This window comes from Phyllostomus discolor, chromosome 8 (genome assembly GCF_004126475.2).
Source record: "Phyllostomus discolor isolate MPI-MPIP mPhyDis1 chromosome 8, mPhyDis1.pri.v3, whole genome shotgun sequence".
In the NCBI taxonomy this organism is placed as follows: Eukaryota; Metazoa; Chordata; class Mammalia; order Chiroptera; family Phyllostomidae; genus Phyllostomus; species Phyllostomus discolor.
Genome location: NC_040910.2, coordinates 72,601,441 through 72,624,819, shown reverse-complemented (window position 1 = coordinate 72,624,819; position 23,379 = coordinate 72,601,441). Strand labels below are relative to the sequence as shown.

Below are 23,379 nucleotides of genomic sequence, written 5' to 3'. Positions count from 1 at the left end.
GGTGCCCAAAGTCCTGCATGTGCGTTGAAACTCACCACGAATTCTTCGGAAATAATTTCCTGAACGCAGAACAAAGGAGCCGCTTGCCCGTCTTTCTGTGCCGAATCAAAAAAATAATCTAAGAGCTTTGGATTTAGGAGGGGATGGAGAAACTAGTTGTAACCTCTTTTCCCTGCAGGAGTTATGAATCTTTGCATTGATTGGTGTTTGTGTGATGGAGGTTGGGAAGCACTGTGGAGAACTTCAGAGTCTGGCAGAGATAGTTGGGGGAAAGAAGGGTAAAAAACTATTTTAGTTTCATTAAACTTCCTCTTTCCTTACTTATACTGCAGGAGCAGACCACATCCATTGGGGTAGTCATTTTCTGAGGAGAATATATGATAGTTAGAGGATATATCAGAATGATTTCCTCTTCTGCAACACAAAATGATCACCAGTAATGTCCTTTTCAAAATTCTAAAATGGCATCTGAATGACTTTAATCTCAGAGGCTGTTTCTTTATCTGTAAATTGGGGATAATATCAATATCTACTATGTAATATAAATTGTCATGCAAGGGTGTCCAAATTTTGGCGTCCCTGGGCCATACAGTAAATAAACAAACACCGACGAAAACAAAAATAAACCTCAATGTTTTAAGTAAGTTTATGATTCTGTGTTAGCTGTCCTGGAGACCGCAGGTTGGACACCCCTGGTAGAGGATTAAATAACGCAGATGTTTGTGTGCTTCTAATCTTACAAAACTTTCCTTAAAGAACGAGTATTATTGTGGGCAGAGAAGAAGAAACGCGTGTTTACTAGAATTAGTATTACCGGTACAATAAGACTGGAAGACCGCTTTATTACGCAGGGGGAAGGGCCCCTGCGGCCGTACACCCGGCCTTCTGCTGTTGTCGCTTCCGTTCTTTTTCCTGCTGCACTTCGGCTGCAGGTCTCCCCGCACTCCGGAAGTGAAAGCCTCCGCAAGCTCCCAGTGCATGCTGGGAGCTGCAGTCCCTTTCCTAAAGGCTGGGTGAGGGCGTGAGGTCTCGAGTAGTCGCCGGGAGTCACTAGCAGGTGGCGGGAGAGGAGCGGTGCGTGCTAGCCGTCCGCTCCCGAGAGCTACGTAGTCGTCCGTCCTAGCTCCTCCGGTGGCCGTGCCCTGTCGACATGCCCGAGGAGGCGGGCTTTCCGCCGGCTAAGAGATTCCGGCAGGGCTCGGGGCCTCCTAACCACGCCGGGTCCTGCCCTCCCGCGAGGCGAGCGGTAATGCTGCTGAGCGCGGGCAGCGGTGGTGGAGGAGGAGGCCGGCGGCGGCAGACGCCCCTGGCCCAGCCCTCAGCCAGCCCCTACCCCGAGGCTGTGGAGTTCCAGCGCCGGAGTCTGCCCATTTTCCAGGCGCGCGGGCAACTGTTGGCCCAGCTCCGAAACCTGGACAGCGCCATCCTCATCGGTGAGTGGCCTCGCGGACAGGTTCTTCCCTGTTCTCGGTTCCTGGCTCTGCGAGCACAGTTTTTCTTAGGTGCCTGTCACCCTCTTTCGTTTGTTCCTACAACGGACCTAACCGCCTTTTCTGGGCCAGACCCCGAGCGGGGCCGCGGAGTCGGATAGCCTTGCTCGGGAGGTGCTCACAGCCAGGTGGGAGTGAATGAGGTGTTAGGCAGAGACTCACCTTCAGTGTGAAAGGGTGGAAGGGCATACCGGGAACTTTGGGAACTTAGGAGGGTGAACTGAGCCTGTACGGGAGCATGCGGCGGGGGAGGTGCTTCCCTGCTTCCCAAGGCGCAGGGAGAGCCTGCTGCGTGGGAGACGAAGTGGACGCGAGAAACAGTTCGGTCTCCCGGGAAGTACAATAGTAGTTCCTGGTGCATGAACTAAAAGGCGGAGCTGTGAATTGGCAACTGATTATAAGGAGCTGTGATCGCCAGCGTTTAAGTCAGGAGCTTCTGAAAGACCGAGGGGATGAGTCTCCAAAGAGGAGAAGGAGACCCAGAAGAACCTATAGTCAGAGGAATTTCAGAGTAACAAGAAGAAGGGAGTGAACAGATGCAACAGTGAGGTCCAGGAATACATGGACCCCAAAAATGCCCACTGGGTTTGATTGTGGATCCCATTGAGTTCTGTTTCAGCCCAGCTGTGGGTAGGAGCTGATTTGTCACTGGACTGAGGAGTAAGTAAGAGGTGAGGGAATGAAGGTAGTGGGAGCAGGTTTCAGTTTTGAGGAAAAAAAGAGGGTGCTGAGAGGAACTTGCAAGTATGTCAATAGAATGAGTGGAAGAACTCAATAAGGAGGGAGGCTGAAGATGGAAAGTGGGCACTAATAGAGCTGAGGTCAGGGGGCATGGGCAAGGGGGGCACTTGGCAACAAGGGCTGGAAGCAGAATTGTTCTTTAATGCAATGAAGGAAGTCCAAGAGGCTGGGGGACTGGAGAAAGGAGGTGAGAGTGGGTGTGACTGCAGAAAAGCTTACAAGGGGAGGTAGAGATCACATTTAAGGACTTCTCTTTTTCTATGCAATAGGTGCAGGAGCTCTGCTGAGAAGGGGAGTTTCCGGGCCTCAAGGAGGCCCTTGGGGAGGATGAGGGCAGAGAACAGGCTGCAAAAGCAAGAAAAGGATCAATTTTAGTGCTGGTGCCCAGGGGCATTTGGCCCCACTACAAACGCAGGTCCTCATCTGCACACTTGGGTCATTTTGTTTTATTAGTGCTCAGTTTCCTGAGATAGGAGCAGAAGAGATGGACAGGGAGACATTGATCCGAGTTTGGAGTTTTGCCTGGTGGATTCAGCAGGAGGAGTGCAGAATAACCAAATTCTTAGTCTGTATTCTTGACTAAAACTGGAAGAATGAGCAGTCAGAGGGGGGGGAAATGGAAGAATAATGGGACTGTAGGAATATGAGGTCAAAGAGGTGTAGTTGTAGCAAAGAGGGAAAAGATGTGCAGGTTCTCAGCAGGTACTGCTAAAGGAGCCCATGAGGGAGAAGATAACATTGGGTGCTTACTATATGCAGGATGCTCAAGTACATGGAAGACACAGGCAGCCCTCTGCCCTCCAGAAGCTTCTAGGATTGGAGGAGGATAGAAACATTTAAATACTTCCTGACACTGTGGGGTGGTCAGCTGGCAGGGGGATGAACAAGGCACTATGGAGCACAGTGGAGGCTGCCAGCGCAGCCCCAGGGGAGAGAGTTTAGGTCTAACGCATGCTGTAGAGTTATCCAGGCAGACATCATGAGATCCGGGGCAAAGGCAGAGACTAGGGAATGGTGAGGAGTTTGTTATGGCTGCCGTGTATGAATGGATGCCCCTGTCAGAACATACAAATCTCACTTATTTTTTTGAAAAGTACAACATTGTATTTCATTTCATGTTTTTACTATACTTATTGTTGAGCATTTATATTGTTTCCAGTATCTTGCTTTCGTGAATGAAGTAGAATAAAACACCTTTGAAGCTATATATTTATGTGCATCTTTAATTATTTCCTTAGAATCAGTTCCTGCAGGTGGAATTGTAGGTCAAAGGGTATAAACATTTTAAAGATTTTTCTGATAAATTTGACCTTCTGAGACTCAATTCCAATAAACACCACCAACAGTGTTTGTGAGGATTGGGTTTCTTGTGACTGTGTCAACTTAGAGCATTTTCTTTTATCTTTTTCTTGTGACTTTGATACACTTGTACGGTGAAATTTGTTTCAGTGTGCATTTAGATGAGACTTTTTTTTCCTAGGGGAAACTGGCTCTGGGAAGACGACTCAGATCCCTCAGTACCTCTACGAAGGGGGGATTGGCCACCAGGGCGTCATTGCTGTGACCCAGCCTCGTCGCGTGGCTGCCATCTCTCTTGCTACTAGAGTCTCAGATGAGAAGAGAACTGAACTTGGGAAGCTGGTACCTAATTTCCTTCTTTACAAACGTTTCTCCCTTCCTGCCGTTTATTTTTCTGAACAGGCTTTCTTATACATAGTGAGCTTCTTTCTTGCCATAATCATGTAGACCTATCTCATAGTTCTTTACCAGTTCCTAAGAGATCAGAGGGTCTGACGGGCTATCAGTCTGATTTGCTTTGCTTTCAAAATCTATTGGCAAGTTGGATAAATTAGTTGTTTTCCTCGAGCATTTTTTAAAAATTTCATTTATCAATTTTTAGAGAAAGAGGGAGACATCGATTTTGTTGTTCTACTTATCAGTGCCTTCATTGGTTCCTTGTTTGTGCCCTGACCAGGGATCGAACCCTCAACCTTGGCGTATTGGGACAATGTTCTAACCCACTGAGCTATTAGGCCAGGGTTTTCTTGAGTGTTTTTAAGGCTTTAGTAATCTCTGTTAAATCTCTTATGTCTTTCTAGAAAAATTGTAAGCATTTTCTAGCATATATGTGGGTATTGAGAATGAGTCCCACCCAGACCTGTATATGTCAGATTTATTTGTGTATATGTGTGTGTTTATGCATTTTACTTAAAAACATCTTAGACATCTCTTCATATTTGTACATAGCTTCACTTGAAACTATTACGTAGCTGGAAGTAGGAGGCTAGTTTTAAATTCTTGGTCATGCTCATTGTAATTGCAGTTAAAGGAGCATGTCCACAGTCTGTGTCAGCTACTAGACTGCTTGCTGCCAGGGAGCAAGGCAGGGTCGATGTTGATCTTGTTCACCATGGTAGTGCAAGTGCCTGGCACAGCACTGGTTACATAGTGGGTGTTCAACACATGTCTGATGAATGAATGATTTCTCCACACAGGTTGGCTATACAGTGCGCTTTGATGATGTCACCTCAGAAGACACCAGGATCAAGTTCCTGACAGACGGCATGCTTCTGCGAGAAGCAATTTCAGACTCCCTGCTTCGGAAGTACAGCTGTGTCATTTTGGATGAAGCCCACGAACGGACTATCCACACAGATGTGCTCTTTGGAGTGGTGAAAGCTGCACAGAAGAGACGAAAGGAGCTGGGGAAACTGCCACTCAGGGTAGGTGTAGCACGTGCGAGGAAAGGGGCCTGCATTTCTTCCTAAGCATGTTCTCCTGCACCCCTTCTGCTTCAGAGTCATGTACAGAGTTAACCATAATGGGAGTGGCACAGGCTTCTTCACCTGCTTTCAGATCTTGGGAGGGACAAAGAACAGTTGTCGCAGTATTTGTTTCCCACCTTCGTCTTCCCTCTCATACCTAGGTGGTTGTGATGTCAGCTACAATGGATGTGGACCTGTTCTCTCAGTACTTCAATGGAGCCCCTGTCCTCTACCTGGAGGGTCGGCAGCATCCAATCCAGATTTTTTACACGAAACAACCTCAGCCAGATTATCTGCACGCAGCACTTGTCTCAGTCTTCCAGATTCACCAGGTATGGGGTGGGGTGCTGATTCCTGAAAAGGTCTGTTTTACCTGACAGTTGATAGAGTATTCAGCCTTGGAAAGAAAAGCTACTGAATGAAACAGTTTAATGAACCATGCCATTAAGATGAGTCGGGAATTCCTTTTCCATGTCTGGGTTTTTATCCTTTTTCAGTGCCTCTTATTTTCTCTAAAAATAATTTAATTCTAACTGGCATCTTTCCTCAGCTAAGCCAGAAAACTTCTATATGTGAGAACAGTGGCTTACAAACTTTTTTTTTATCATAATCCCCTGTAAGAACCACCAAGTACACTGAAGTTAGCCTTACAAAACACTGCCTTTTTTGCTACACGTGAGGTTTTCTGGTATTTCTACCTCATATTGAAAAAATGAGTTGGGCCCTGGCTGGTGTGGCTCAGTGGGTTGAGTGCCAGCCTGCTAACTGAAACGTTACTGGTTCAATTCCTGGTCAGGGCACATGCCTGGGTTGAGGGCCCAGTCCCTGGTTGGGGATGTGTGAGAGGCAGTCAGACGATGATTTTCTCGCATATCGATGTTTCTTTCCCTTCCCTCTCTCCAAAAAATAAATCTTTAAAAAAAGGTTTGTATTGACTCAATAATGGCTTCCAATTTAGAATTTTCTTTAAAAAGAAAAAAACCTGTATTACAGAGATATTTCAAAATCTCTTCTTATTTTAAACATTTACTTAAAATTTGAGCAAGTAAATCACCTCGGTTTTGTTTAATTTGTATAAAATTGACTGTTTTTACCTTCCCTTTAGCTTTCTAAAAAATCTAGAGGCAAACTTTTTAAAATTAATTTTATTTATTTATTTATTTATTTATTTTTAGAGAGCGGGGAAGGGAGAGAGAAAGAGAGGGTAAGAAACATCAATGTGCGGTTGCCTCTTGCGCACCCCCTACTTGGGACCTGGCCAGCAACTCAGGCACATGCCCTGACTGGGAATTGAACCAGAGACACTTTCGTTCACAGGCCAGCTTTCAATCCACTGAGCCACACGAGCCAGGGCTAAAAGTCATTTTTTTTTTTAACCTAAGAAATGCACATGCAGTTTGAAGTTTAAAGAGTTAAGTGGTTAATTCTAAAAGGCTCATAAAAAAAAAAAACCAGTTACTTTTACTTCCTTGTCCCAGATCCTGCTCTTTAGAGTAACCACTTTCAATTTTTTAGCTATTTCCCCTGAATATTACCTTAGTTTTTTTAAAATAACCTGTTGATGTTGATGTTAGGCATTATGTGTTAATTCCTTACCATGGTAGATGAAGATTTAGAAATACCCCTCCCCTACTTCTTGCGTCTCTCCTTCATCCCTCAAAATAGTTATATCACAATGTGTTTTAAATCAATTACCAGTACTTACAATATTGTGTCCCTACATTGCTAGCAGTGCCTTGTTCCTGGAACACACAGTTGTATGTTTCCTATGTATGTATGGCTAATTTTGCCCCAAGTGTTCCAAAGTCTGTCATATGCCAATCATGAATATTCGTTATGTGTTCAAACCTATTCCACTTTTCCCAGAGTCCTTTATGCTGCTTTTCTGTTCAGAATAGCTTGCTCTCCTGGGCTGCTGTATAGTTGTCGTGCTGGCTCTTCCCTTTGCCATCCTCCTGTGTTGAATCCTATTACGGCACCCCGGGTCTTCCCTGCCACCTGGCCATATCAGGTCGAGAGTGGGCCTAGGAGCTTTAACCACACTATGCTCAGACTTTGAGCCAATCCCTGGATATTCACCCTCCCACAACCCACCTTTGCATTGCACCCAAGTCCTGAGCCTTTCTGGCTTCTCCAGGGAAATTGGTACGTCTCTAGTCACTATTTAGCCAGCAGCCAGGATGGAATCCCCCCTGCCCAGCCAAGTCATTCACACCCTCCACCCTCTCTTTCACCTTTCAGAAATGGGTTGATACTTCTATCCTTTTCTTCTGTTGTCTTTGTCTTCCTGGGCTCATACCTTTATTGTCATCTTGATAGTATTTGAAGAAGGTCAATCTGCCTTGTTTAACTTACTACCAAAAGCCAACTTGAGGTGAGGCTTTTTCATGAATGATGGCTTTAATGAGTCCTCCCACTGATGATGTTTTGAAACTGTTTTAGATCGTATCTTGCCTGTGTGTACCTCTGAAGATTTTTCCTGTTGCTACTGGACTAAAAATATATTCATATATTTACATATATACATATACTCATTACTATTAAACATTTTAAAATTATTTTGTCATCAAAATAAATACATACAAAACAAAACAAGCACTTTACAAATACTTCTGAACAAACTTCAAAGAAAGATTAGGTAAATGAGTGTGTTAACACTTGGCTGTTCTTCCATTTGCAATAGTAATCCCACTTTAACTTTTTTATAGGAAGCCCCTTCTTCTCAGGACATCCTGGTGTTCCTCACTGGTCAGGAGGAAATTGAGGCAATGAGCAAGACCTGCCGAGACATTGCAAAGCACCTTCCAGATGGCTGCCCCTCCATGCTGGTCCTTCCTCTGTACGCCTCCCTGCCCTATGCCCAGCAGCTCCGTGTCTTCCAGGGGACCCCAAAGGTGAGTACACCACCTTCTCTGTCCAGCCTTCTTCCTGGGGTCCTGTGGGTATGCCTGTCACCAGACTCCAGATACGGACTGTACGGGACAGGGTGCTCAGGCACCAGATACATTGCTGAAAAGCTGCAGGAATATAATACGTAGCTACAGATGCAGCTTGCTCATGGTAAGAACAAGGAAAAGGTTGTTGGGATGAAAGAATGCACAGGCAAAAGCTAAAAGGCAAATGAGTGACTCTTGTAAGGTCCAGCATAACAAGCTGCATGTCTCCATGATGGCATTTATTGGGGGCCCGTACTGTGCCAGGCACTGTGCCGACATTTCATACACACTGTCTCTCATCTTCTCAAGAAGTGGCAAGGTAGGTTATGGCCCCATTTATAAACACCGAGGCCCAGAGAAGTGAAGTGACAGTTATTCAAAGGGCACACAGTAAGCATCTACCTGCATCTGGATCTTGTGTCTGTCCTGCTATATCTCGTTGCCTCAAAATGAGCTTTTAAGATAGGAACAGCCACTCTCTCCCATCCAGTTTAATGACCATTAATATTAATAATTGTCATTAATAAGAGTCATCTTTTCTTGATTGTGAATGAATTATGGAAGTTAATGGTGAGGAATATGTTTTAAAACTTCTGAATCATATGTGTGTCATACGGCTTTTTGGTTTTCTTCCTCCTTTTAGGGCTATCGCAAAGTGATCATTTCAACCAACATCGCTGAAACCTCCATAACCATTACAGGAATAAAATATGTAGTTGACACGGGCATGGTTAAAGCAAAGAAGTATAACCCTGGTGAGAATTTGTAGCTCATGATGTCTCTTCTGTGTGTCGTGAGCAACCACGGAGTTTCCTGAACTCCCACAGCTTCCCCACAATGGGCATTTCATGTTTGGGACTAACTGAGATTTGGGTGGCAGGCACCAAAAGTGAGACTGTCCAGAAGCAGGTCCAGGAAGGAGACCTGAGGCAGGAATGTGAAGCAGGAAGGCAGGGTAGAAAGAGAAGGTGAGGTTTAACAAGCTTGGGAGCACAGAGGCTCAGGAACAAGGTCTGAAACCCTGTCAGCAGTTGGGTGAGAATGATGGCAGCCGGATCCCACATCAAAGGCTCTCATCAGAAGTCATATTTGAGCGTGGCCGGGTCGAGCTCCAGGTTTCCCTGATTCCCTAGGCTGGGTGGGGTGCACTAGCTGTTTCCTGAGAATGTTCAGTGGGACACTTGCTTCAGTCATTGTTCTTCACGTCTGTTTTGTGCCTTGCTTTGTTCTGCAGAACAAATTAAGGCAGCTGAAATTATCACTCCCATATATTTAATTGAAATGCACTACTCTTAGAACATTTAAAAGGGCTTGGCTCTCCAGTGCCTGGCACAGAGTACACCTTTATCCAGAAAATTTGTCTCATTTACTCCTAGGAGTAACAGTATCAAATTGTCTCTCTTCTGTGGCAGAGGTGGAAGGGAGGATACAGTGTACAACAACTGGAGATATCTCATTTCCAAGCCATTGATGGATAGGGTGACAGCCATCCTGCTTTGCCAAAGACTGTGCTGGTTTTATCACTGAAAGTCCCAAGTCCTGGACCAGCAGGGGTGGTTGTCACCCTATGTTCTGAGCCAGAGATCTGAAATTTGCTCTCCTGGCCCCCCTGCTATAAGCATAAAGTTTTTCTGATGTTGTAATAACAGATTTCACACAGTGTCCACTACAAGGCCTCGTTTTACTGCAAAACAGTCTGGTTTTGTGCTTTCCAGTTTAGCCTTGAGTTTTTCGGGGCTCGTGTATCCCAGAAAGGATCACTGGTGTTCTAAGGAATGCTTCATTTTGTCCACACTATGGAAACAGCTTATGTGATGAGAGAGGCACTGATACGGGCCCTTCTCCCTCCAGACAGTGGCCTGGAAGTGTTAGCTGTGCAGCGGGTGTCAAAGACCCAGGCCTGGCAACGCACAGGACGTGCTGGCAGAGAGGACAGTGGCATCTGTTACCGGCTATACACAGAGGATGAGTTTGAGAAGTTTGAGAAGATGACCGTGCCAGAGATCCAGAGGTGGGCCCAAGGTGCCCCCGCACCCCTGCCATCTGTTCCCCCATCTCCCTTTCCTGCTTGCTGAGGTCTTCCCAGAGCTGCAGTTCTAACACTCCTCAGTGGATGGCTCTGACCCCACTGGCTGGAGGACCAAGGCGAGTGAACAGCACACATCCCTCACTCTTTGTAGGTGTAACCTGGCGAGCGTGATGCTGCAGCTGCTAGCAATGAAAGTCCCCAACGTGCTCACCTTTGACTTCATGTCCAAACCATCTCCTGGTGAGTAGATTCTTCAGTAGAGTGGACAGTATACAAGTAGGCAAACAACAGCAAATGGACTCTCAAAATCATTTTAGAGGTCTCCTTTGGTTTAATCTGGTGAACAACACTGATTTTGAGAAGTGTCTCAGAATCATGAAAGGACAGATTCAGAGCCATCAGCACCTTCCCAGGGCAGAAACAGTGGCTTCCTAGAGGGGCTCCCAGTTGGTTCCTGGGCCACAGGAGCCTTTGAAAGTAGTTGAGGGCGTCCAAGGGTTATGCAGAGATTGTACTTCTGCCAACCAAAGGACTGAAAAGGTCAAGTTTCTTTGCTTTTGATTAGAGTTTGATCAGTTCCTCTCCTTCACTGATCTCTCCATAAGGAAGAAGTAATTGGGATCTTTCTAATGATGGTACCTCAGCATTTGACATCTCTTCAACATATGATTTTCCTTTTCTTCTTTTCCTCTCTCCTTATTAAGTGAAGAAATTCAATTTTCTTTTTTTTTTCTTTCTTTCTTTACTTTTAGAGAGAGGGGAAGGAAGGGAGAAAGAGAGGGAGAGAAACATCAATGTGTGGTTGCCCCTCATATGCCTACAACTGGGGACCTGGCCCTCAACCCAGGCATGTGCCCTGACTGGGAATTGAACCAGCAACCCTTTGGTTCACAGACCAGCACTCGGTCCACAGAGCCACACTGGCCAGGCCTCAATTTTCTTTTAAAGTAAAAATTGATGAGTATACGAGGTTCTTAGTATTGATCTTCAGGTTCTTCGTTTTCCATCCCTAAAATAACTCCATGACCATGTTCTAATTGCCTTCTAGAGAAAATATGCATATGCAAGTATATATAGTTTTACAATGCTTACAGCAATACATACTGTGCACTGTTCTACACCTATTTTTTTCCAGTTTTTTTTTTGTGATATAATGATATACTGTGTTTTTCAGACCATAAGACACACCTAGGTTTTAGAGGAGGAAAATAGGAAAAAAAATTTTGATGCAAAAAATGTGGTAATTACCTCTTATAAGTTTAGTTAGCATCCATCCTCTCATATAGATATAATAAAAAGAGAAAGCAAAAAAGAAAAACACTGTATTTTTTTTTCATTGCTCAATTCCTGCATACAAAGGAAGAACACACATGTAAGGTAGAGGGAGCAGTAAAACCAACACTTGTGGGCCCCTCACAGCGGCCTGGACTCCTCCCTGCCACAGGCGTTTCCTTCCCACTCCCTCAGGTAACCACCCTCCCGCCTGCATTTATAGTTCCCTTGCTTTTCGATACTGTGTTACTCTTTGGATGTGTATCCCAGAACAACGTGTTGTTTTCATGTGCATGTTTTGGTGTCATTCTTCAGTAACTTTCTGTTTTCATTCATTCTGTTTTGTCAGGTTTACTTGTGTTGGCGTGTTTCCAGCACTGAATGCCGTTCCATTCTATGAGTAAAGTAAAAGCACTTTGCCATCTTCCTGTTGACTGAGACATTTGCACATTGCTCTTTGCACCTAATATACTTTACATATTGTTTCTTCTCAGTATGTATACATTCATTATATCTTAGGAGTGCTTTTTTATTCCTTAATAGGAGATGTACTTACATGGTTCTAAATTCAAAAAGCATAAAAGAGTGACTAGTGAGCAGTGGCCCTCTCGCCAGGGGTCCCTGGTGTGTCCATGGCTGTGAGTGCATTTCTGGAGATACAGGTCCTTGTCCTTTGTATGAGCTCATCTGTGGGTGAATTCTTTTCTATTTATTTATTTAAAAATTTGTCTTTGTGGGTGAAATTCTTAAATGAGACATTGCTGCATTTGAAATTTACATACACATTGCCAAGTTATAGACCATTCTTTCAAAAGGGAATTGAACTGAAGACAGTGCTGTGTCATTAACAGCTTTAAAAGTATGTTGGGGTCAGTGGTCATTGTGATCTTTGCTGTCGTTTGATCAGTTGTCAAGTTATCAAAAGCTCCCAGAAGCACTGAACTACTTGCAGCTTCTTTCTTTGATTTTTGGCTCCTTTTTATGACTCTTTTTCTTCAGATCATGTTGAGGCGGCCATTGTCCAACTGGACCTGTTGGGTGCTCTTGAACGTAAGGACGACCAGCTTACCTTGACTCCAATTGGAAGAAAGATGGCAGCATTTCCTTTAGAACCCAAATTTGCCAAAGTAAATGATACCCTCTCTTCAGTCCCCTTTCTGTACATTACAGGTTAGCCATCCCAAAGTAGACTTCTAAACCCAGTGCTTCTAGATTAATCTTCACTATTGTCCTACATAATTATCCACTCTAATTTTGTGTCTAACACTGATTTATGTTCTGTGTGGGATTAGAAGGCATATTAAATCATGAGCCCTACCCACAAGGAACTGGGAGTCCTTCGGGAAAGGCGATTGTTTGTTTTACAAAAAAGTCAAGTAACAGTAACACACAGTCATGGTTTTAGAAACATCTTCCCTTTAACACCTTAGAAAGGAAGCTGCAAGTGCAATATACAGAAACACTGTGTTCAGAAGCTAGGAAGAATTTTGGTTAATGTGGTTTATAATTTCAATTCGCAGACCATCCTCCTGTCCCCCAAATTCCACTGTACGGAGGAGATACTGACCATTGTCTCCCTGCTGTCTGTGGACAGTGTTCTCTACAACCCTCCCTCCCGGCGGGATGAAGTGCAGGGTGTCCGGAAGAAGTTCATATCCAGCCAGGGCGACCACATTACCCTGCTCAATATCTACCGGACCTTCAAAAACATAGGCGGAAATAAGGTAGCCTTGTGTTACTCCTTTTCTTAAGTGATATCTCTTTTTAGGCATGTGGGCCTTCCTTTTTGGCTGAATCATCTAAAGAACGACAAAAAGAATGTCAGATGTCATTTCAGAGACATCTGCGTACGGGGACAGTACCAGAGAGAAATGTGATTCCTGCCTTTCACTCTGCTTGTGTTTAACTCATACTTAATGTGGGCAAGTTAGTTCAGTACTTAGTGACCAGTCTCTTAGCTACAAAATGGGTTTTTCCCTACCTGCCCTTGTCTTTGTAGTACTTTTTTTGCTTGTATGACAATTCAGTTCTTTGGACCAAGATGGAAAATGGCGATATATTGTTTCATTTATCAATATAGTCAGTAATTGTGCCATAGTGTATGTACTTCAACTTTGCATTTTAATGCAGTTAATTAAAGAAAAAAAGCCGCCACCCGCTTTTTGCAGTTGTGAGCATTTTGTTCTATTTGTCTCTCCCTGTGGAACCACTGTCCAGATGTGGAAGTGTGTTTCCACGGGCGAGAGCATCCTTTCGCTTCATTGGATACTGCAGCTGTTTTCTTCCACGGCCCTGTGGCAGCCTGTTTGCACTTCCAGCACTATAGTGAACACCTGTGCAGGTTTCCTTGTGCACAAGGGGGAGCATTTCTTGGGGACCGACACGCAGAAGAGAGCCTGCTGGTCTTGGGTAGCTGCATCCAGGTTTACCGGGCTAGTGTGTGGCTCCCCAAAATTGTCAGCACCTCTATACTTCCTGTAGTGATGCATAAGAGTTTCCATTTCCACACCCATCTCCAATGCTTAGTTGGAGAATGGATGTGAAATAGTATCTCAGCTGTTTAAGTTACTTCACCTTTATTCCTCAAGAGACTGAGAATGCTTACATAAGTGTATTGGTTACTGGTGATTTCTGGTACATCTTCTGTGAGTTGTCTGTTCATAGCCTTTGTCCATTTTCTACTGGATTGTTGGAGTTTTTCTTACTGATTTGTAGGAAGTTTATATTTTAGTATATTCTGGAGGTATTTACCTTTATTAGGTATAGTGATGCAGACCTCTTAGTCTGTAGCATTTTCATGGTGACTTGATATAGGAAAATGTTTAGTTTTATTTGTGTTTAAATTATTGATATTTTTCCTTATGATTTACGCTTAAAAGATATTTGTCTGTATTTGTGGCAACTGAAGTTTTCCCTCCAGATTCAACTATGTTCTAAAAATTGTTGTTTTCACTATAGAAATGACAGGATTGTGATCTCTTTTTCTCCTATTCAGGACTGGTGCAAAGAGAATTTTATCAACAGCAAGAATATGATGCTAGTAGCTGAAGTCAGAGCACAGTTAAGGGATATCTGCTTAAAGGTATTCTTTCTTTCTATTCGTTCTCTGGGGGACTAAGCTGTCACTTTTCTCTAGGTGAAAAAATTTTAATTGCTTATACTAGTGATTACAAAAGAAACTCTTCTTGCAGGAAAATTTAAAAGTAACGAAGAAAGTAAAAATTACCCACAATTCCACCTTACCATTTTGGTCCATTTCCTTATAGTCCTGCTTTTAAATGACTTTTACATATTTAGTTACATTGTATATAATTTATATCTAGTTTCTGTAAACTTCAAAAATATTTTACAATGTTACAAGAATTTATCCTAAGATTTTTTTCTTTTCTTTTCTTTTTTTTTTTTTAGATTTTTATGTTTGGAGAGAGGGGAGGGGAATGAGAGAAACATCAGTGTGTGGTTGCCTCTCATATATCCCGTACTGGGGACCTGGCCTACAGCCTAGGCATGTGCCCTGACTGGGAATCGAATTGGTAACCCTTTGCTTCACAGGCCCATGCTCAATCCACTGAGCTACACCAGCCGGGCTTGTCCTAAGATTTTTTTTTAAATATATTTTATTGATTATGCTATTACAGTTGTCCCATAATCCCCCCCTTCATTCCCCTCCACCCTTCACACCCTCTCCCACCCACATTCCCCCACTTTAGTTCATGTCCATGTGTCATAAGTTCTTTAGCTTCTACATTTCCCATACTATTCTTGCCCTCCCCCTGTCTATTTTCTACCTACCATCTATGCTACTTATTCTCTGTACCTTTTCCCCATCTCTTCTCCCACTCCCTTGTTGCTAACCCTCCATGTGATTCTCCATTTCTGTGGTTCTGTTCCTGTTCTAGTTGTTTGCTTGGTTCGTTTTTGTTTTTGTTTTTGGTGTGATTGTTAATAATTGTGAGTTTGCTGTCATTTTTTACTATACAAGTTTTTTATCTTCTTTTTCTTAGATAAGTCCCTTTAACATTTCATAAAATAAGGACTTGGTAATTATGAACTCCTTTAACTTGACCTTATCTGAGAAGCACTTTATCTGCCCTTCCATTCTGAATGAAAGTTTTGCTGGATAGAGCAATCTTGGATGTAGATCCTTGACTTTTGTGACTTCAAATACTTCTTTCCAGCCCCTTCTTGCCTGCAAGTTCTCTTTTGAGAAATCACCTGACAGTCTCATGGGAACTCTTTTGTAGGTTACTGTTTTCTTATCTCTTGCTGCTTCTAGGATTCTCTCCCTCATTTTTATCTTGGCTAATGTAATTATGATGTGCCTTGGTGTGTTCCTCCTTGGGTCCAAGTTCTTTGGGACTCTCTGAGCTTCCCGGACTTCCTGGAAGTATATTTCCTTTGCCAGAATGGGGAAGTTCTCCTTCATTATTTGTTTAGATAACTTTTCCACTTGTTGCTCTTCCTGTTCCCCTTCTGGTACCCCTATAATTCGGGTGTTGGAATGTTTAAAGTTGTCCCAGAGGTTCCTAAGCCTCTCGTCATTTTTTTGAATTCTTGTTCTTTTCCGTTTGGTTGTTTTCTTTCTTCCTTCTGGTCTACTCCATTGATTTGAGTTCATTTTCTTCCCATCACTATTGGTTCCCTGTGCATTTTGCTTCATTTCACTTATCATAGCCTTCATTTTTTTCATCTAATTTGTGACCAAATTCAACCAATTCTGTGAGCATCCTGATTACCAGTGCTTTGAACTGTGCATCTGCTAGGTTGGCTATCTCTTGGTCGCTTAGTTGTATTTGCTGTGGAGCTTTGATCTGTCTTCCATTTGAGCCATTTTTTTTGTCTTGTCATGCCTGTTATGTATGAGGGGCGGAGCCTTAGGTGTTCACCAGGGCAGGGCAACCCAGTCGCTAAGTTGTGACGCTGTATGTGGGGGCAGGGTCCGAGAGGGAACAATGGCACTTGCTCTGCTCTCCCTGGGACTTCAGTCCGTTCCACCTCTTCCCCCAAGCATACTGGGCCTTTCTGGTGCTAATTCCCATGTGGGTGGGCTTGTGCACATTCTAGGATCCCATGGGTGTCTTCAACACACTCTCCTGTGAGGCTGGGAGTCTTGCCTTGCACCTCAACCCCCACAGGTGTTTTTAATTAGTGTTCTATTTCCCAAGGTTCTATATCCCCGAGGTGCGCCGGGACCTTGGGTTGTGCACAGTGCCTTGCTTCACAATCTCTGCCTTGCTGGGTCTGCTAGTTGCCACCCCGAGCCTGGGGTCTGCCAGCCACCACCTGTGTGCCCAGGGTCCACCTGCTGTGGCCTTGCATGCCCAGGGTGCCTTACGTGCCTGTCCCCACCACTCTTTGTGCCGTGACCCCTCTCCACCCAGCTGCCTGACTCCGCCCCTCCTGCAGGTCTGGATGAACGTGTCTATTTTAACTCCTTGGTTGTCCAACTTCCATACAGATCAATTTTCTGTCAGTTCTGGTTGTTATACTGTTTCTAGATTGTTGTCCCTATCTTGGTTGTGCAAGGATGCACAGTGTGTCTACCTACGCCTCTATCCTGGTCGAAGTTCCAGGTTTTTTAAAGTAGGAATATGTTTATTATTTTCAGGTTACATAAGTAGTACATAATTATTACAAATTGATACAATGTAGAAAATACTGATCTGTAATATAGAAAATTTCAGTCTCCCTTAATCCTGCTTGTCAAAAGATAAATCTCTATTAACAGTTTGCTATAAATCCTTCTAGGATTTTTTTCCTGTGTGTATGTACATACACATGGATACATATATAAAATTTTCTTCAGAAAATAAATATGAGCCCAGGCCAGGTTAGCTCAGTTGGTTAGCGTCGTCCTGATGCACCAAGGTTATAGATTGAATCCCTGGTCAGGGCACATACAAGAATCAACCAATGAATGTATAAATAAGTGGAACAACATATCAATGTTTCTGTCTCTCTCTAAAATCAATCAATAAATTTTTTAAAGAATACAATACACATTTTGTCTATAGCTCGCTTTTCCCACTTAGTAGACTTTTTGAATACTTAATGGGTCTGGCTGTCTTTCACTGTCTGTATGTGTATCTCCTTCTTTCTAGTGACCTTACAGCATTTCATTGTATCCACTACACTTTACTTAACCGTGCCCCTAGTGGTGGCGATGGAGGTTCTGCCATAATGCCCATCCTCCTACATAGTATATATGTGTGGCCTGGTATGCACAGAATGAATAGTGAATTCATGGATGGTGAATTTAGGTCTTGATAGTTATTTTGCCAAATCATCAACCAGAAAGTTTTCTGTTAGCTTACTTTCCCTCTTAGAGGGCATGATTGCATGACACTCCACATTTTACCTCGGAGGTGGAGGGGAGCTTATGTCATCATCTCCTGTTGTTGAGCATGGAAGTGTCCACTGTTTGCTATCATAACAACTCTGGTGAATGTGTGTGGGTGTCAGGCCTCTTCTGAGACAGCCCCGCAGTGCAGACTCTGCACGTTGCTGGGAGAGTTGTCACCTGTACTGATGCCAATGGCCTGTTGTTAACACTAAAGCTATTTCTTTTCATAGTAGCCTGATGTGTTCTGATTTTACACATTTTTCCAAACCCCTCTTGCACTCAGATAGTGTTCCTGCCAGATCATCTCAGCTTCGTGAGTATTCTCAGTTTATTAATGACAGTAGAAATGGTGCTTCTCAGTTAGTTCTGACTTTAGAAGCTTCAGTGGTTGCCAGGCCTCTTAACATGCCAGATACTGGTCAAAGTCCCGGAGTCTTACAGACCCACCATTCTAAACACTTTTCATGCGATTGCCATATTTCTAATCTTCACTTCCTCCCTATGAGGTCGATTCTGTTACTATTCCCATTTTACCAGTGATGAAAGTAGAGCCTAAGGAAGTTAAGTACTTAAGTTGCCCCAAATCACCCAGCCAGCGAGTGGTACAGCTGGCAGCCAGTAAGGAGACACCAGTTAGCTGTAGGGCCCTGGGCTTCCTGGAGGTGGTGATACTGAGCTACTAAAAGATGAGGAGTTAGTGTCTTCCTCAGGCCAGAATCAGCTGATTGCAAAGAACAAAACACCCTGAACCACCTTAAAAGGGAAAAGGAATGGGGGCATCTCTGGGAACCTACAGGCAAGAAATAGTCCAGCCCCACAGGAACTGGAATGAAGAACCAGAAAAGGACAGCAGGAGCAAAGGCAGCTTTCTCTGGGCCTGCTTAGCCTCTTGTTTTGGCTGCTTTCTGTGTGCTTCCTTCCCGCTCCTCACCTTCTGCCTTAGCACACAAAGTAAGGCTGCTTTCCCTAGCCTCACCCTCAAGACACTAAGAGGGATTGCTCGGATTTCCCACACTCAGACCCCAAAGGCCTGGAAGTGAGAAACTGGCCTGTGCACTTCGGGCAAAACTGTATCACTGGTTGGTTCATCCGTGGCCTGGGGTATAAGATGACCTGACCTGCTTAGCAGGGGTAGTAAGTAGGGCCAGGAGACTGAGAGCTGACACTTCCACTGTGGAGCCAGTGGGTGGCCTGTCACCTGGCAGTACACATGGGAAGGCACCACCACGTAATAGGCCTAGGAGAGAGAAAGTAGTTGAGTTTGGAGGACCCAGGATGCTCAGAGGGCTCATTCACAGCTTCACAGTTGGAAGCTCGCATTGCTTTGCCAGGAGCAGTAGAGACAGTGAAGGCTTTTCAGTGGGTGAGGAATGACTGGAGTTGTGCTATAGGAAGATTATTTGGCAGCAGCACTGTGTGAGACAGATCGGAGGAGGAGACGATGACGTAGTCAAAGTCAGAGGGAAAGACCTTTCCTTCTGGGAACATCCTGGCAGATATTGCCACAAGGGGGTAGGTGCTGAGTCACCTAACCTGTCTGTGTTTGGGCACCTTCTGTGCCCTTCTCCCTCCTGGTCCCAACTCACCCAGGCTGCAGTTTCCCTGTTTTCAGTCTGCCCTCCTTCAACTGTGCCTCTTCCCCTGCCCATGCTGGTCTCTTGATCTCTAAAGCATGTGGGAAAACCAGCCCTGACTGGCAACACCCACTTTGTCAGGCTTACAGTGTGGGCTGCATTGTAGGTGCAGTAGCTCTAAATACTGTGCAGTGCTGAGCAGCATTTATGTTTGGGGTCTTTTCCAATTCTCACTTCCTCCTGAAACAGATGTCAATGCCAATCATGTCATCCCGAGGGGACATGGAGAATGTCCGCCGCTGCCTGGCTCACAGCCTCTTCATGAGCACCGCTGAGCTTCAGCCAGACGGTACCTATGCCACCACAGACACTCACCAGCCGGTGGCCATCCACCCCTCGTCCGTCCTCTTCCACTGCAAGCCTGCCTGCGTCGTGTACACTGAGCTGCTCCACACCAACAAGTGCTACATGCGAGACCTCTGTGTGGTGGATGCCGAGTGGTTGTATGAGGCCGCTCCAGAGTACTTCCGGAGGAAGCTGAGAACCGCCAGAAACTGAGCCACCCCAGGCCACTGCCCGAACTGCTGGGGCCTGGGAGCTGGGACCACAGCCATTCTCATAGCAGACTTCTCACCTGGTGCCTAGTGAGGTGGCAGGTTCTAATGTAGTGGAACATGCCCAACTTCCTGGAGCTCGTAGGCATCTTTCTCTAAATTCCTTAGACTGAACCATGTAGGCATGTACCACCATTTATACCTTTGAAACATCAAAATTATGCTTTTGGTTCTTGCTAGGTGACTTTGGGTGATATAGTTAACTTCTGAGCCTCAGTTTCCTCATGTGCCAAATGGGGAAGGTAATAAAACTTGTAGGGTTGGGGTGGTGAGGTTTAGAGAAAATGGAAGTGCCCAGAGCTGTGCAGCCCACAGAGAACATGCAACAAATTGTCAGTTTGGTGTTGCCGCCCTTTATATGACGTGAACTGAGCACAACAGAATGCCCCAGGTTCTCAAGGCTAAGGAGGACTTTCTAGAAGGGGACCATAGGAGGTTGCAGGGCTCAGTTTTGTCCTTGGATCTATTTTAATGTCTGTCTAAGAAGTCTTTTAATAGAAAACCTAAGAGATCGACATCTATAGAAGTTTCAGGAGGGAGGTGCTGTTGTCCTTACCTCATGGCCTGGCCGCCCCAGCGGAACCTCCTCAGGGAGTGGACTCCTGCCACCTCCAAGCAGAGGGCAATAAAGGAGCACTTGCAAGCTGCTGAGCTGTGCATCTTCGGTCTTGGTGCTTCTGTGGCAGGTGTCCTCACCTATCCTTTCAGGAGACATGGAGGTTTCCTGGGTGAAGGTTGATTTGTATCTTCTGAATCACGTCAAGTATAAACATGGGCAACTGACCTTGGAGGGCAATGGCCTCCAGAATACTCAGTTCATATTTTTCTCTGGAATTGGGTGCACATAAGTAAGTGAGTGTGAGGAATGACTCTGTGCTACATTTCAGCCATTTCTCTTCTGGCAGGGTCCCTGGTGGGGGCAGGGGACAGGGAGACAGAAGGTCCACGAGAACCAGACAGTATTGACTCATTCTGTCCACCACATCTGGTGTTTATATTCCAGCATCTTATTGTCTTGATCTTTTTCCTTCTCTGGAGACAATAAATATGGCTTTGTTAGCTCCTAACTCCACCAATCATCACTCTCTAACCCTTAGTTTCTACATTTCTCAGGGAATTAATTAGAGGGTCTCCTCAATCTCTTCATATTCCCCTTTTTTTTTTTTTGAGAAGGGAAGAAGACATCAAAGGTTCTCCTTAGATATTTAATTATCAAAGATAAATGAATGTCTTGTTCTAGAAGCAGCCAAGATTTAGCCCTTTTAATGTGCTTAATTGGTCTAAACACATTTGTAGTATTTTGGTCATTATGTAACAAAGTGAATCATACAGTTTATGTGCAAAGGGCCAAACTCAGAGACCCTTCAGAAATAGTGGGCAGTCTCCTCTCTGGATCCAGTGAACTGTGCTCCAGGACTAGCCTGCGGAAGCTCCCCACTCCAGGCCTCATCTCTCCACATCTGTGTCTGCCAAGTGTGGCCCAGGCTTTCCAGCACTAGCTGTGGCCCTGAGAAGTTAAGCTTTTATCTAGCGTTCAGGGCACTTGAGATTTAATTCTGTAGAAATGTTTATGTTTAGGACAAACAGGATTCAACAGATCCTATATACCCTATCTCAGCTATTTTCAACCTTTTTCATCTCATGGCACACATAAACTACTAAAATTCTGCAGCACACCAAAAAACACATTTTTTGCTAATCTGACCAAAAAAATAGGTATAATTTTTTGTTGTGTTGGCTGTTGACATTTTTTTAATTTGACACCATAAGGAAAAGAGGTCAGTGTCCTGACTAAATAGTCAGGCATTGCATGTTTTAAAAATTCTTGCTCTGGACGGTGTGGCTCAGTGGATTCAGTGCTGGTCTGCAAACCAAAGGATCACCAGTTCAATTCCCAGTCGGGGCACATGCCTGGGATACAGGCCAGGTCCCCAGTGGGAAGTATGCAAGACACAACCACACATTGATGTTTCTGTCTCTCTCTTTCTCCCTTTCTTTCCCTCTCTAAAAATAAATAAAATCTTTAAAAAAAAAACATGCTTGTGGCACACTGGTTGAAGAACGCTGCCCTATCATATTGAGTACTTCAACTTTTATCTGGTTCCTCAGATTGACTTGTTTTTACTGTTACTGACTTTCTGAAAAGTCTTTCAGATGGTTTTTAAAATATATTTTTCTCATTTATTTAATAGAGGCCAAGGATGTTCAGCTTGACTTGATAAAAGAAAATACTGTATTTTTAATAAAAATTTCATCATGCTGGTAAAACATTGGGAATGGGGTGATTTATCATGTTCCTCAGCAAAATCTTTCTCTGGGGCAAGTAAAACTTAGAATAACTTGTGTCCAATTTAAGTTCCTAAAGAGTTTCTGGAAAATACATATTTTTCTGACCAGTAATGAGGGATAAATAGCTTTTAAGTAAATGTGAATAGCTTCTAATTAGCTTTAACATTTAATGTTTCTGTGCAGAAATGTTTATCACTGTAACATTCTAGTAGAGTTTTAATACAATAGTTTTCTATTGGGCTTTTTTAAAAGTTAATTTTTAACATAGTTGCTCAGGGATTAAATCAGATTGGAAAACCCATTCTGAATCCACACATATTGAGCTACAGGGGATAATACATTTTAAACTTAAACTTTCTTAAGAAAGTTAAATGTTTCACAATGATGTTGCAATATAATCTTGAGCTACTCTTTTTCAATTGGCAAAGTCTCTAATGGTGTGACACCTCTTTCCCTCTGTGAAATCCATACCTGCTTGAGTCACTAGCTCCCATAGGCAGCTTCATGTAAATAGATGCACTCCAAGCAGATTGCATGTCTCAGGTGTTGGTTTTCTATTTCTCGTGATCCCGGAGTGTGGGACAGCCAGAACAACAGATTTCATTGCAGGGAAAAACTAGTGTTCTTTCCTTCTGACACCTGGTCCTTGTTAAGAACCCTTGCTTAAAGTTGCATCTCTGCTGGTTGTAAAGAGATTCCAGGATGGAGACGAGTTTTTGCTCTGTGGGGTAAAGTTTTTTGTACTGTAATACATAAATCCATTTAATCCAGCTATCAAGAACTGCTTGGAACTGTGGCTAGGCAGCTAAGATACCATTCCAAGAGCATATACGGGAACACTGCACTTGTGGGGAAGCAAGGATTCCATTATGTTTTATTTTATTAAAATATAATTTACAGAGGGAAAAACAAGTTGGTTCAGGATTATGTTGTATTTTGAGAATCTAGTTTTGTTCAAATAGACATAGCTCTATAGAAACATCAGTTCCTGCATGTAATGCTCGAATTTGCACATGACTACCAATTCCATTAAAAGTGAATCTTATACATGATGTGTGACTTTCTTGCGTCTCCTTTTCCTTATTTACAGAATGCTCTTTGCAATATATTAACTATTAATCTTATCTTTGCCACTAATTGGGAAAGGCTTACTTTCTTGGTACCTCATACATCCTGTGTGTCCTGGTAAGGTAGGAACATCAATTCTTAATCCAAAGAATTACCTAAATCTGAGGTAAGTCTTGGCTTCTTACCTCCAGAAAAATGTTGCCCCATCAGAACCTGAGAGCAAGGTTGGAGGGTTATGGAGAGGGAAGGTCGCAGGCG

The 23,379-nt window shown here is 43.9% G+C and overlaps 1 protein-coding gene across 1 annotated transcript; it reads left to right on the top strand.

Moving 5' to 3' along the window:
- Nucleotides 1–954: 954 nt before the first annotated feature.
- Nucleotides 955–23,105, top strand: DHX33 (DEAH-box helicase 33). The gene is made up of 12 exons (XM_028534422.2): nt 955–1,433; nt 3,712–3,872; nt 4,727–4,954; nt 5,158–5,328; nt 7,705–7,890; nt 8,576–8,687; nt 9,784–9,943; nt 10,113–10,201; nt 12,233–12,360; nt 12,754–12,957; nt 14,229–14,315; nt 19,400–23,105. The coding sequence occupies exons 1-12, from the start codon at nt 1,151–1,153 to the stop codon at nt 19,706–19,708; spliced, it is 2,118 nt and encodes a 705-aa protein (XP_028390223.1). The 5' UTR covers nt 955–1,150; the 3' UTR covers nt 19,709–23,105.
- The last annotated feature ends 274 nt before the right edge of the window (nt 23,106–23,379 follow it).

Coding starts and splice junctions, on each gene's coding strand:
- DHX33 (XM_028534422.2), top strand. CDS start 1,151: ATGCCCGAGGAGGCGGGCTTTCCGCCGGCTAAGAGATTCCGGCAGGGC. Junction 3,873..4,726: donor GAACTGAACTTGGGAAGCTG/GTACCTAATTTC, acceptor TTCTCCACACAG/GTTGGCTATACAGTGCGCTT. Junction 4,955..5,157: donor TGGGGAAACTGCCACTCAGG/GTAGGTGTAGCA, acceptor TCTCATACCTAG/GTGGTTGTGATGTCAGCTAC.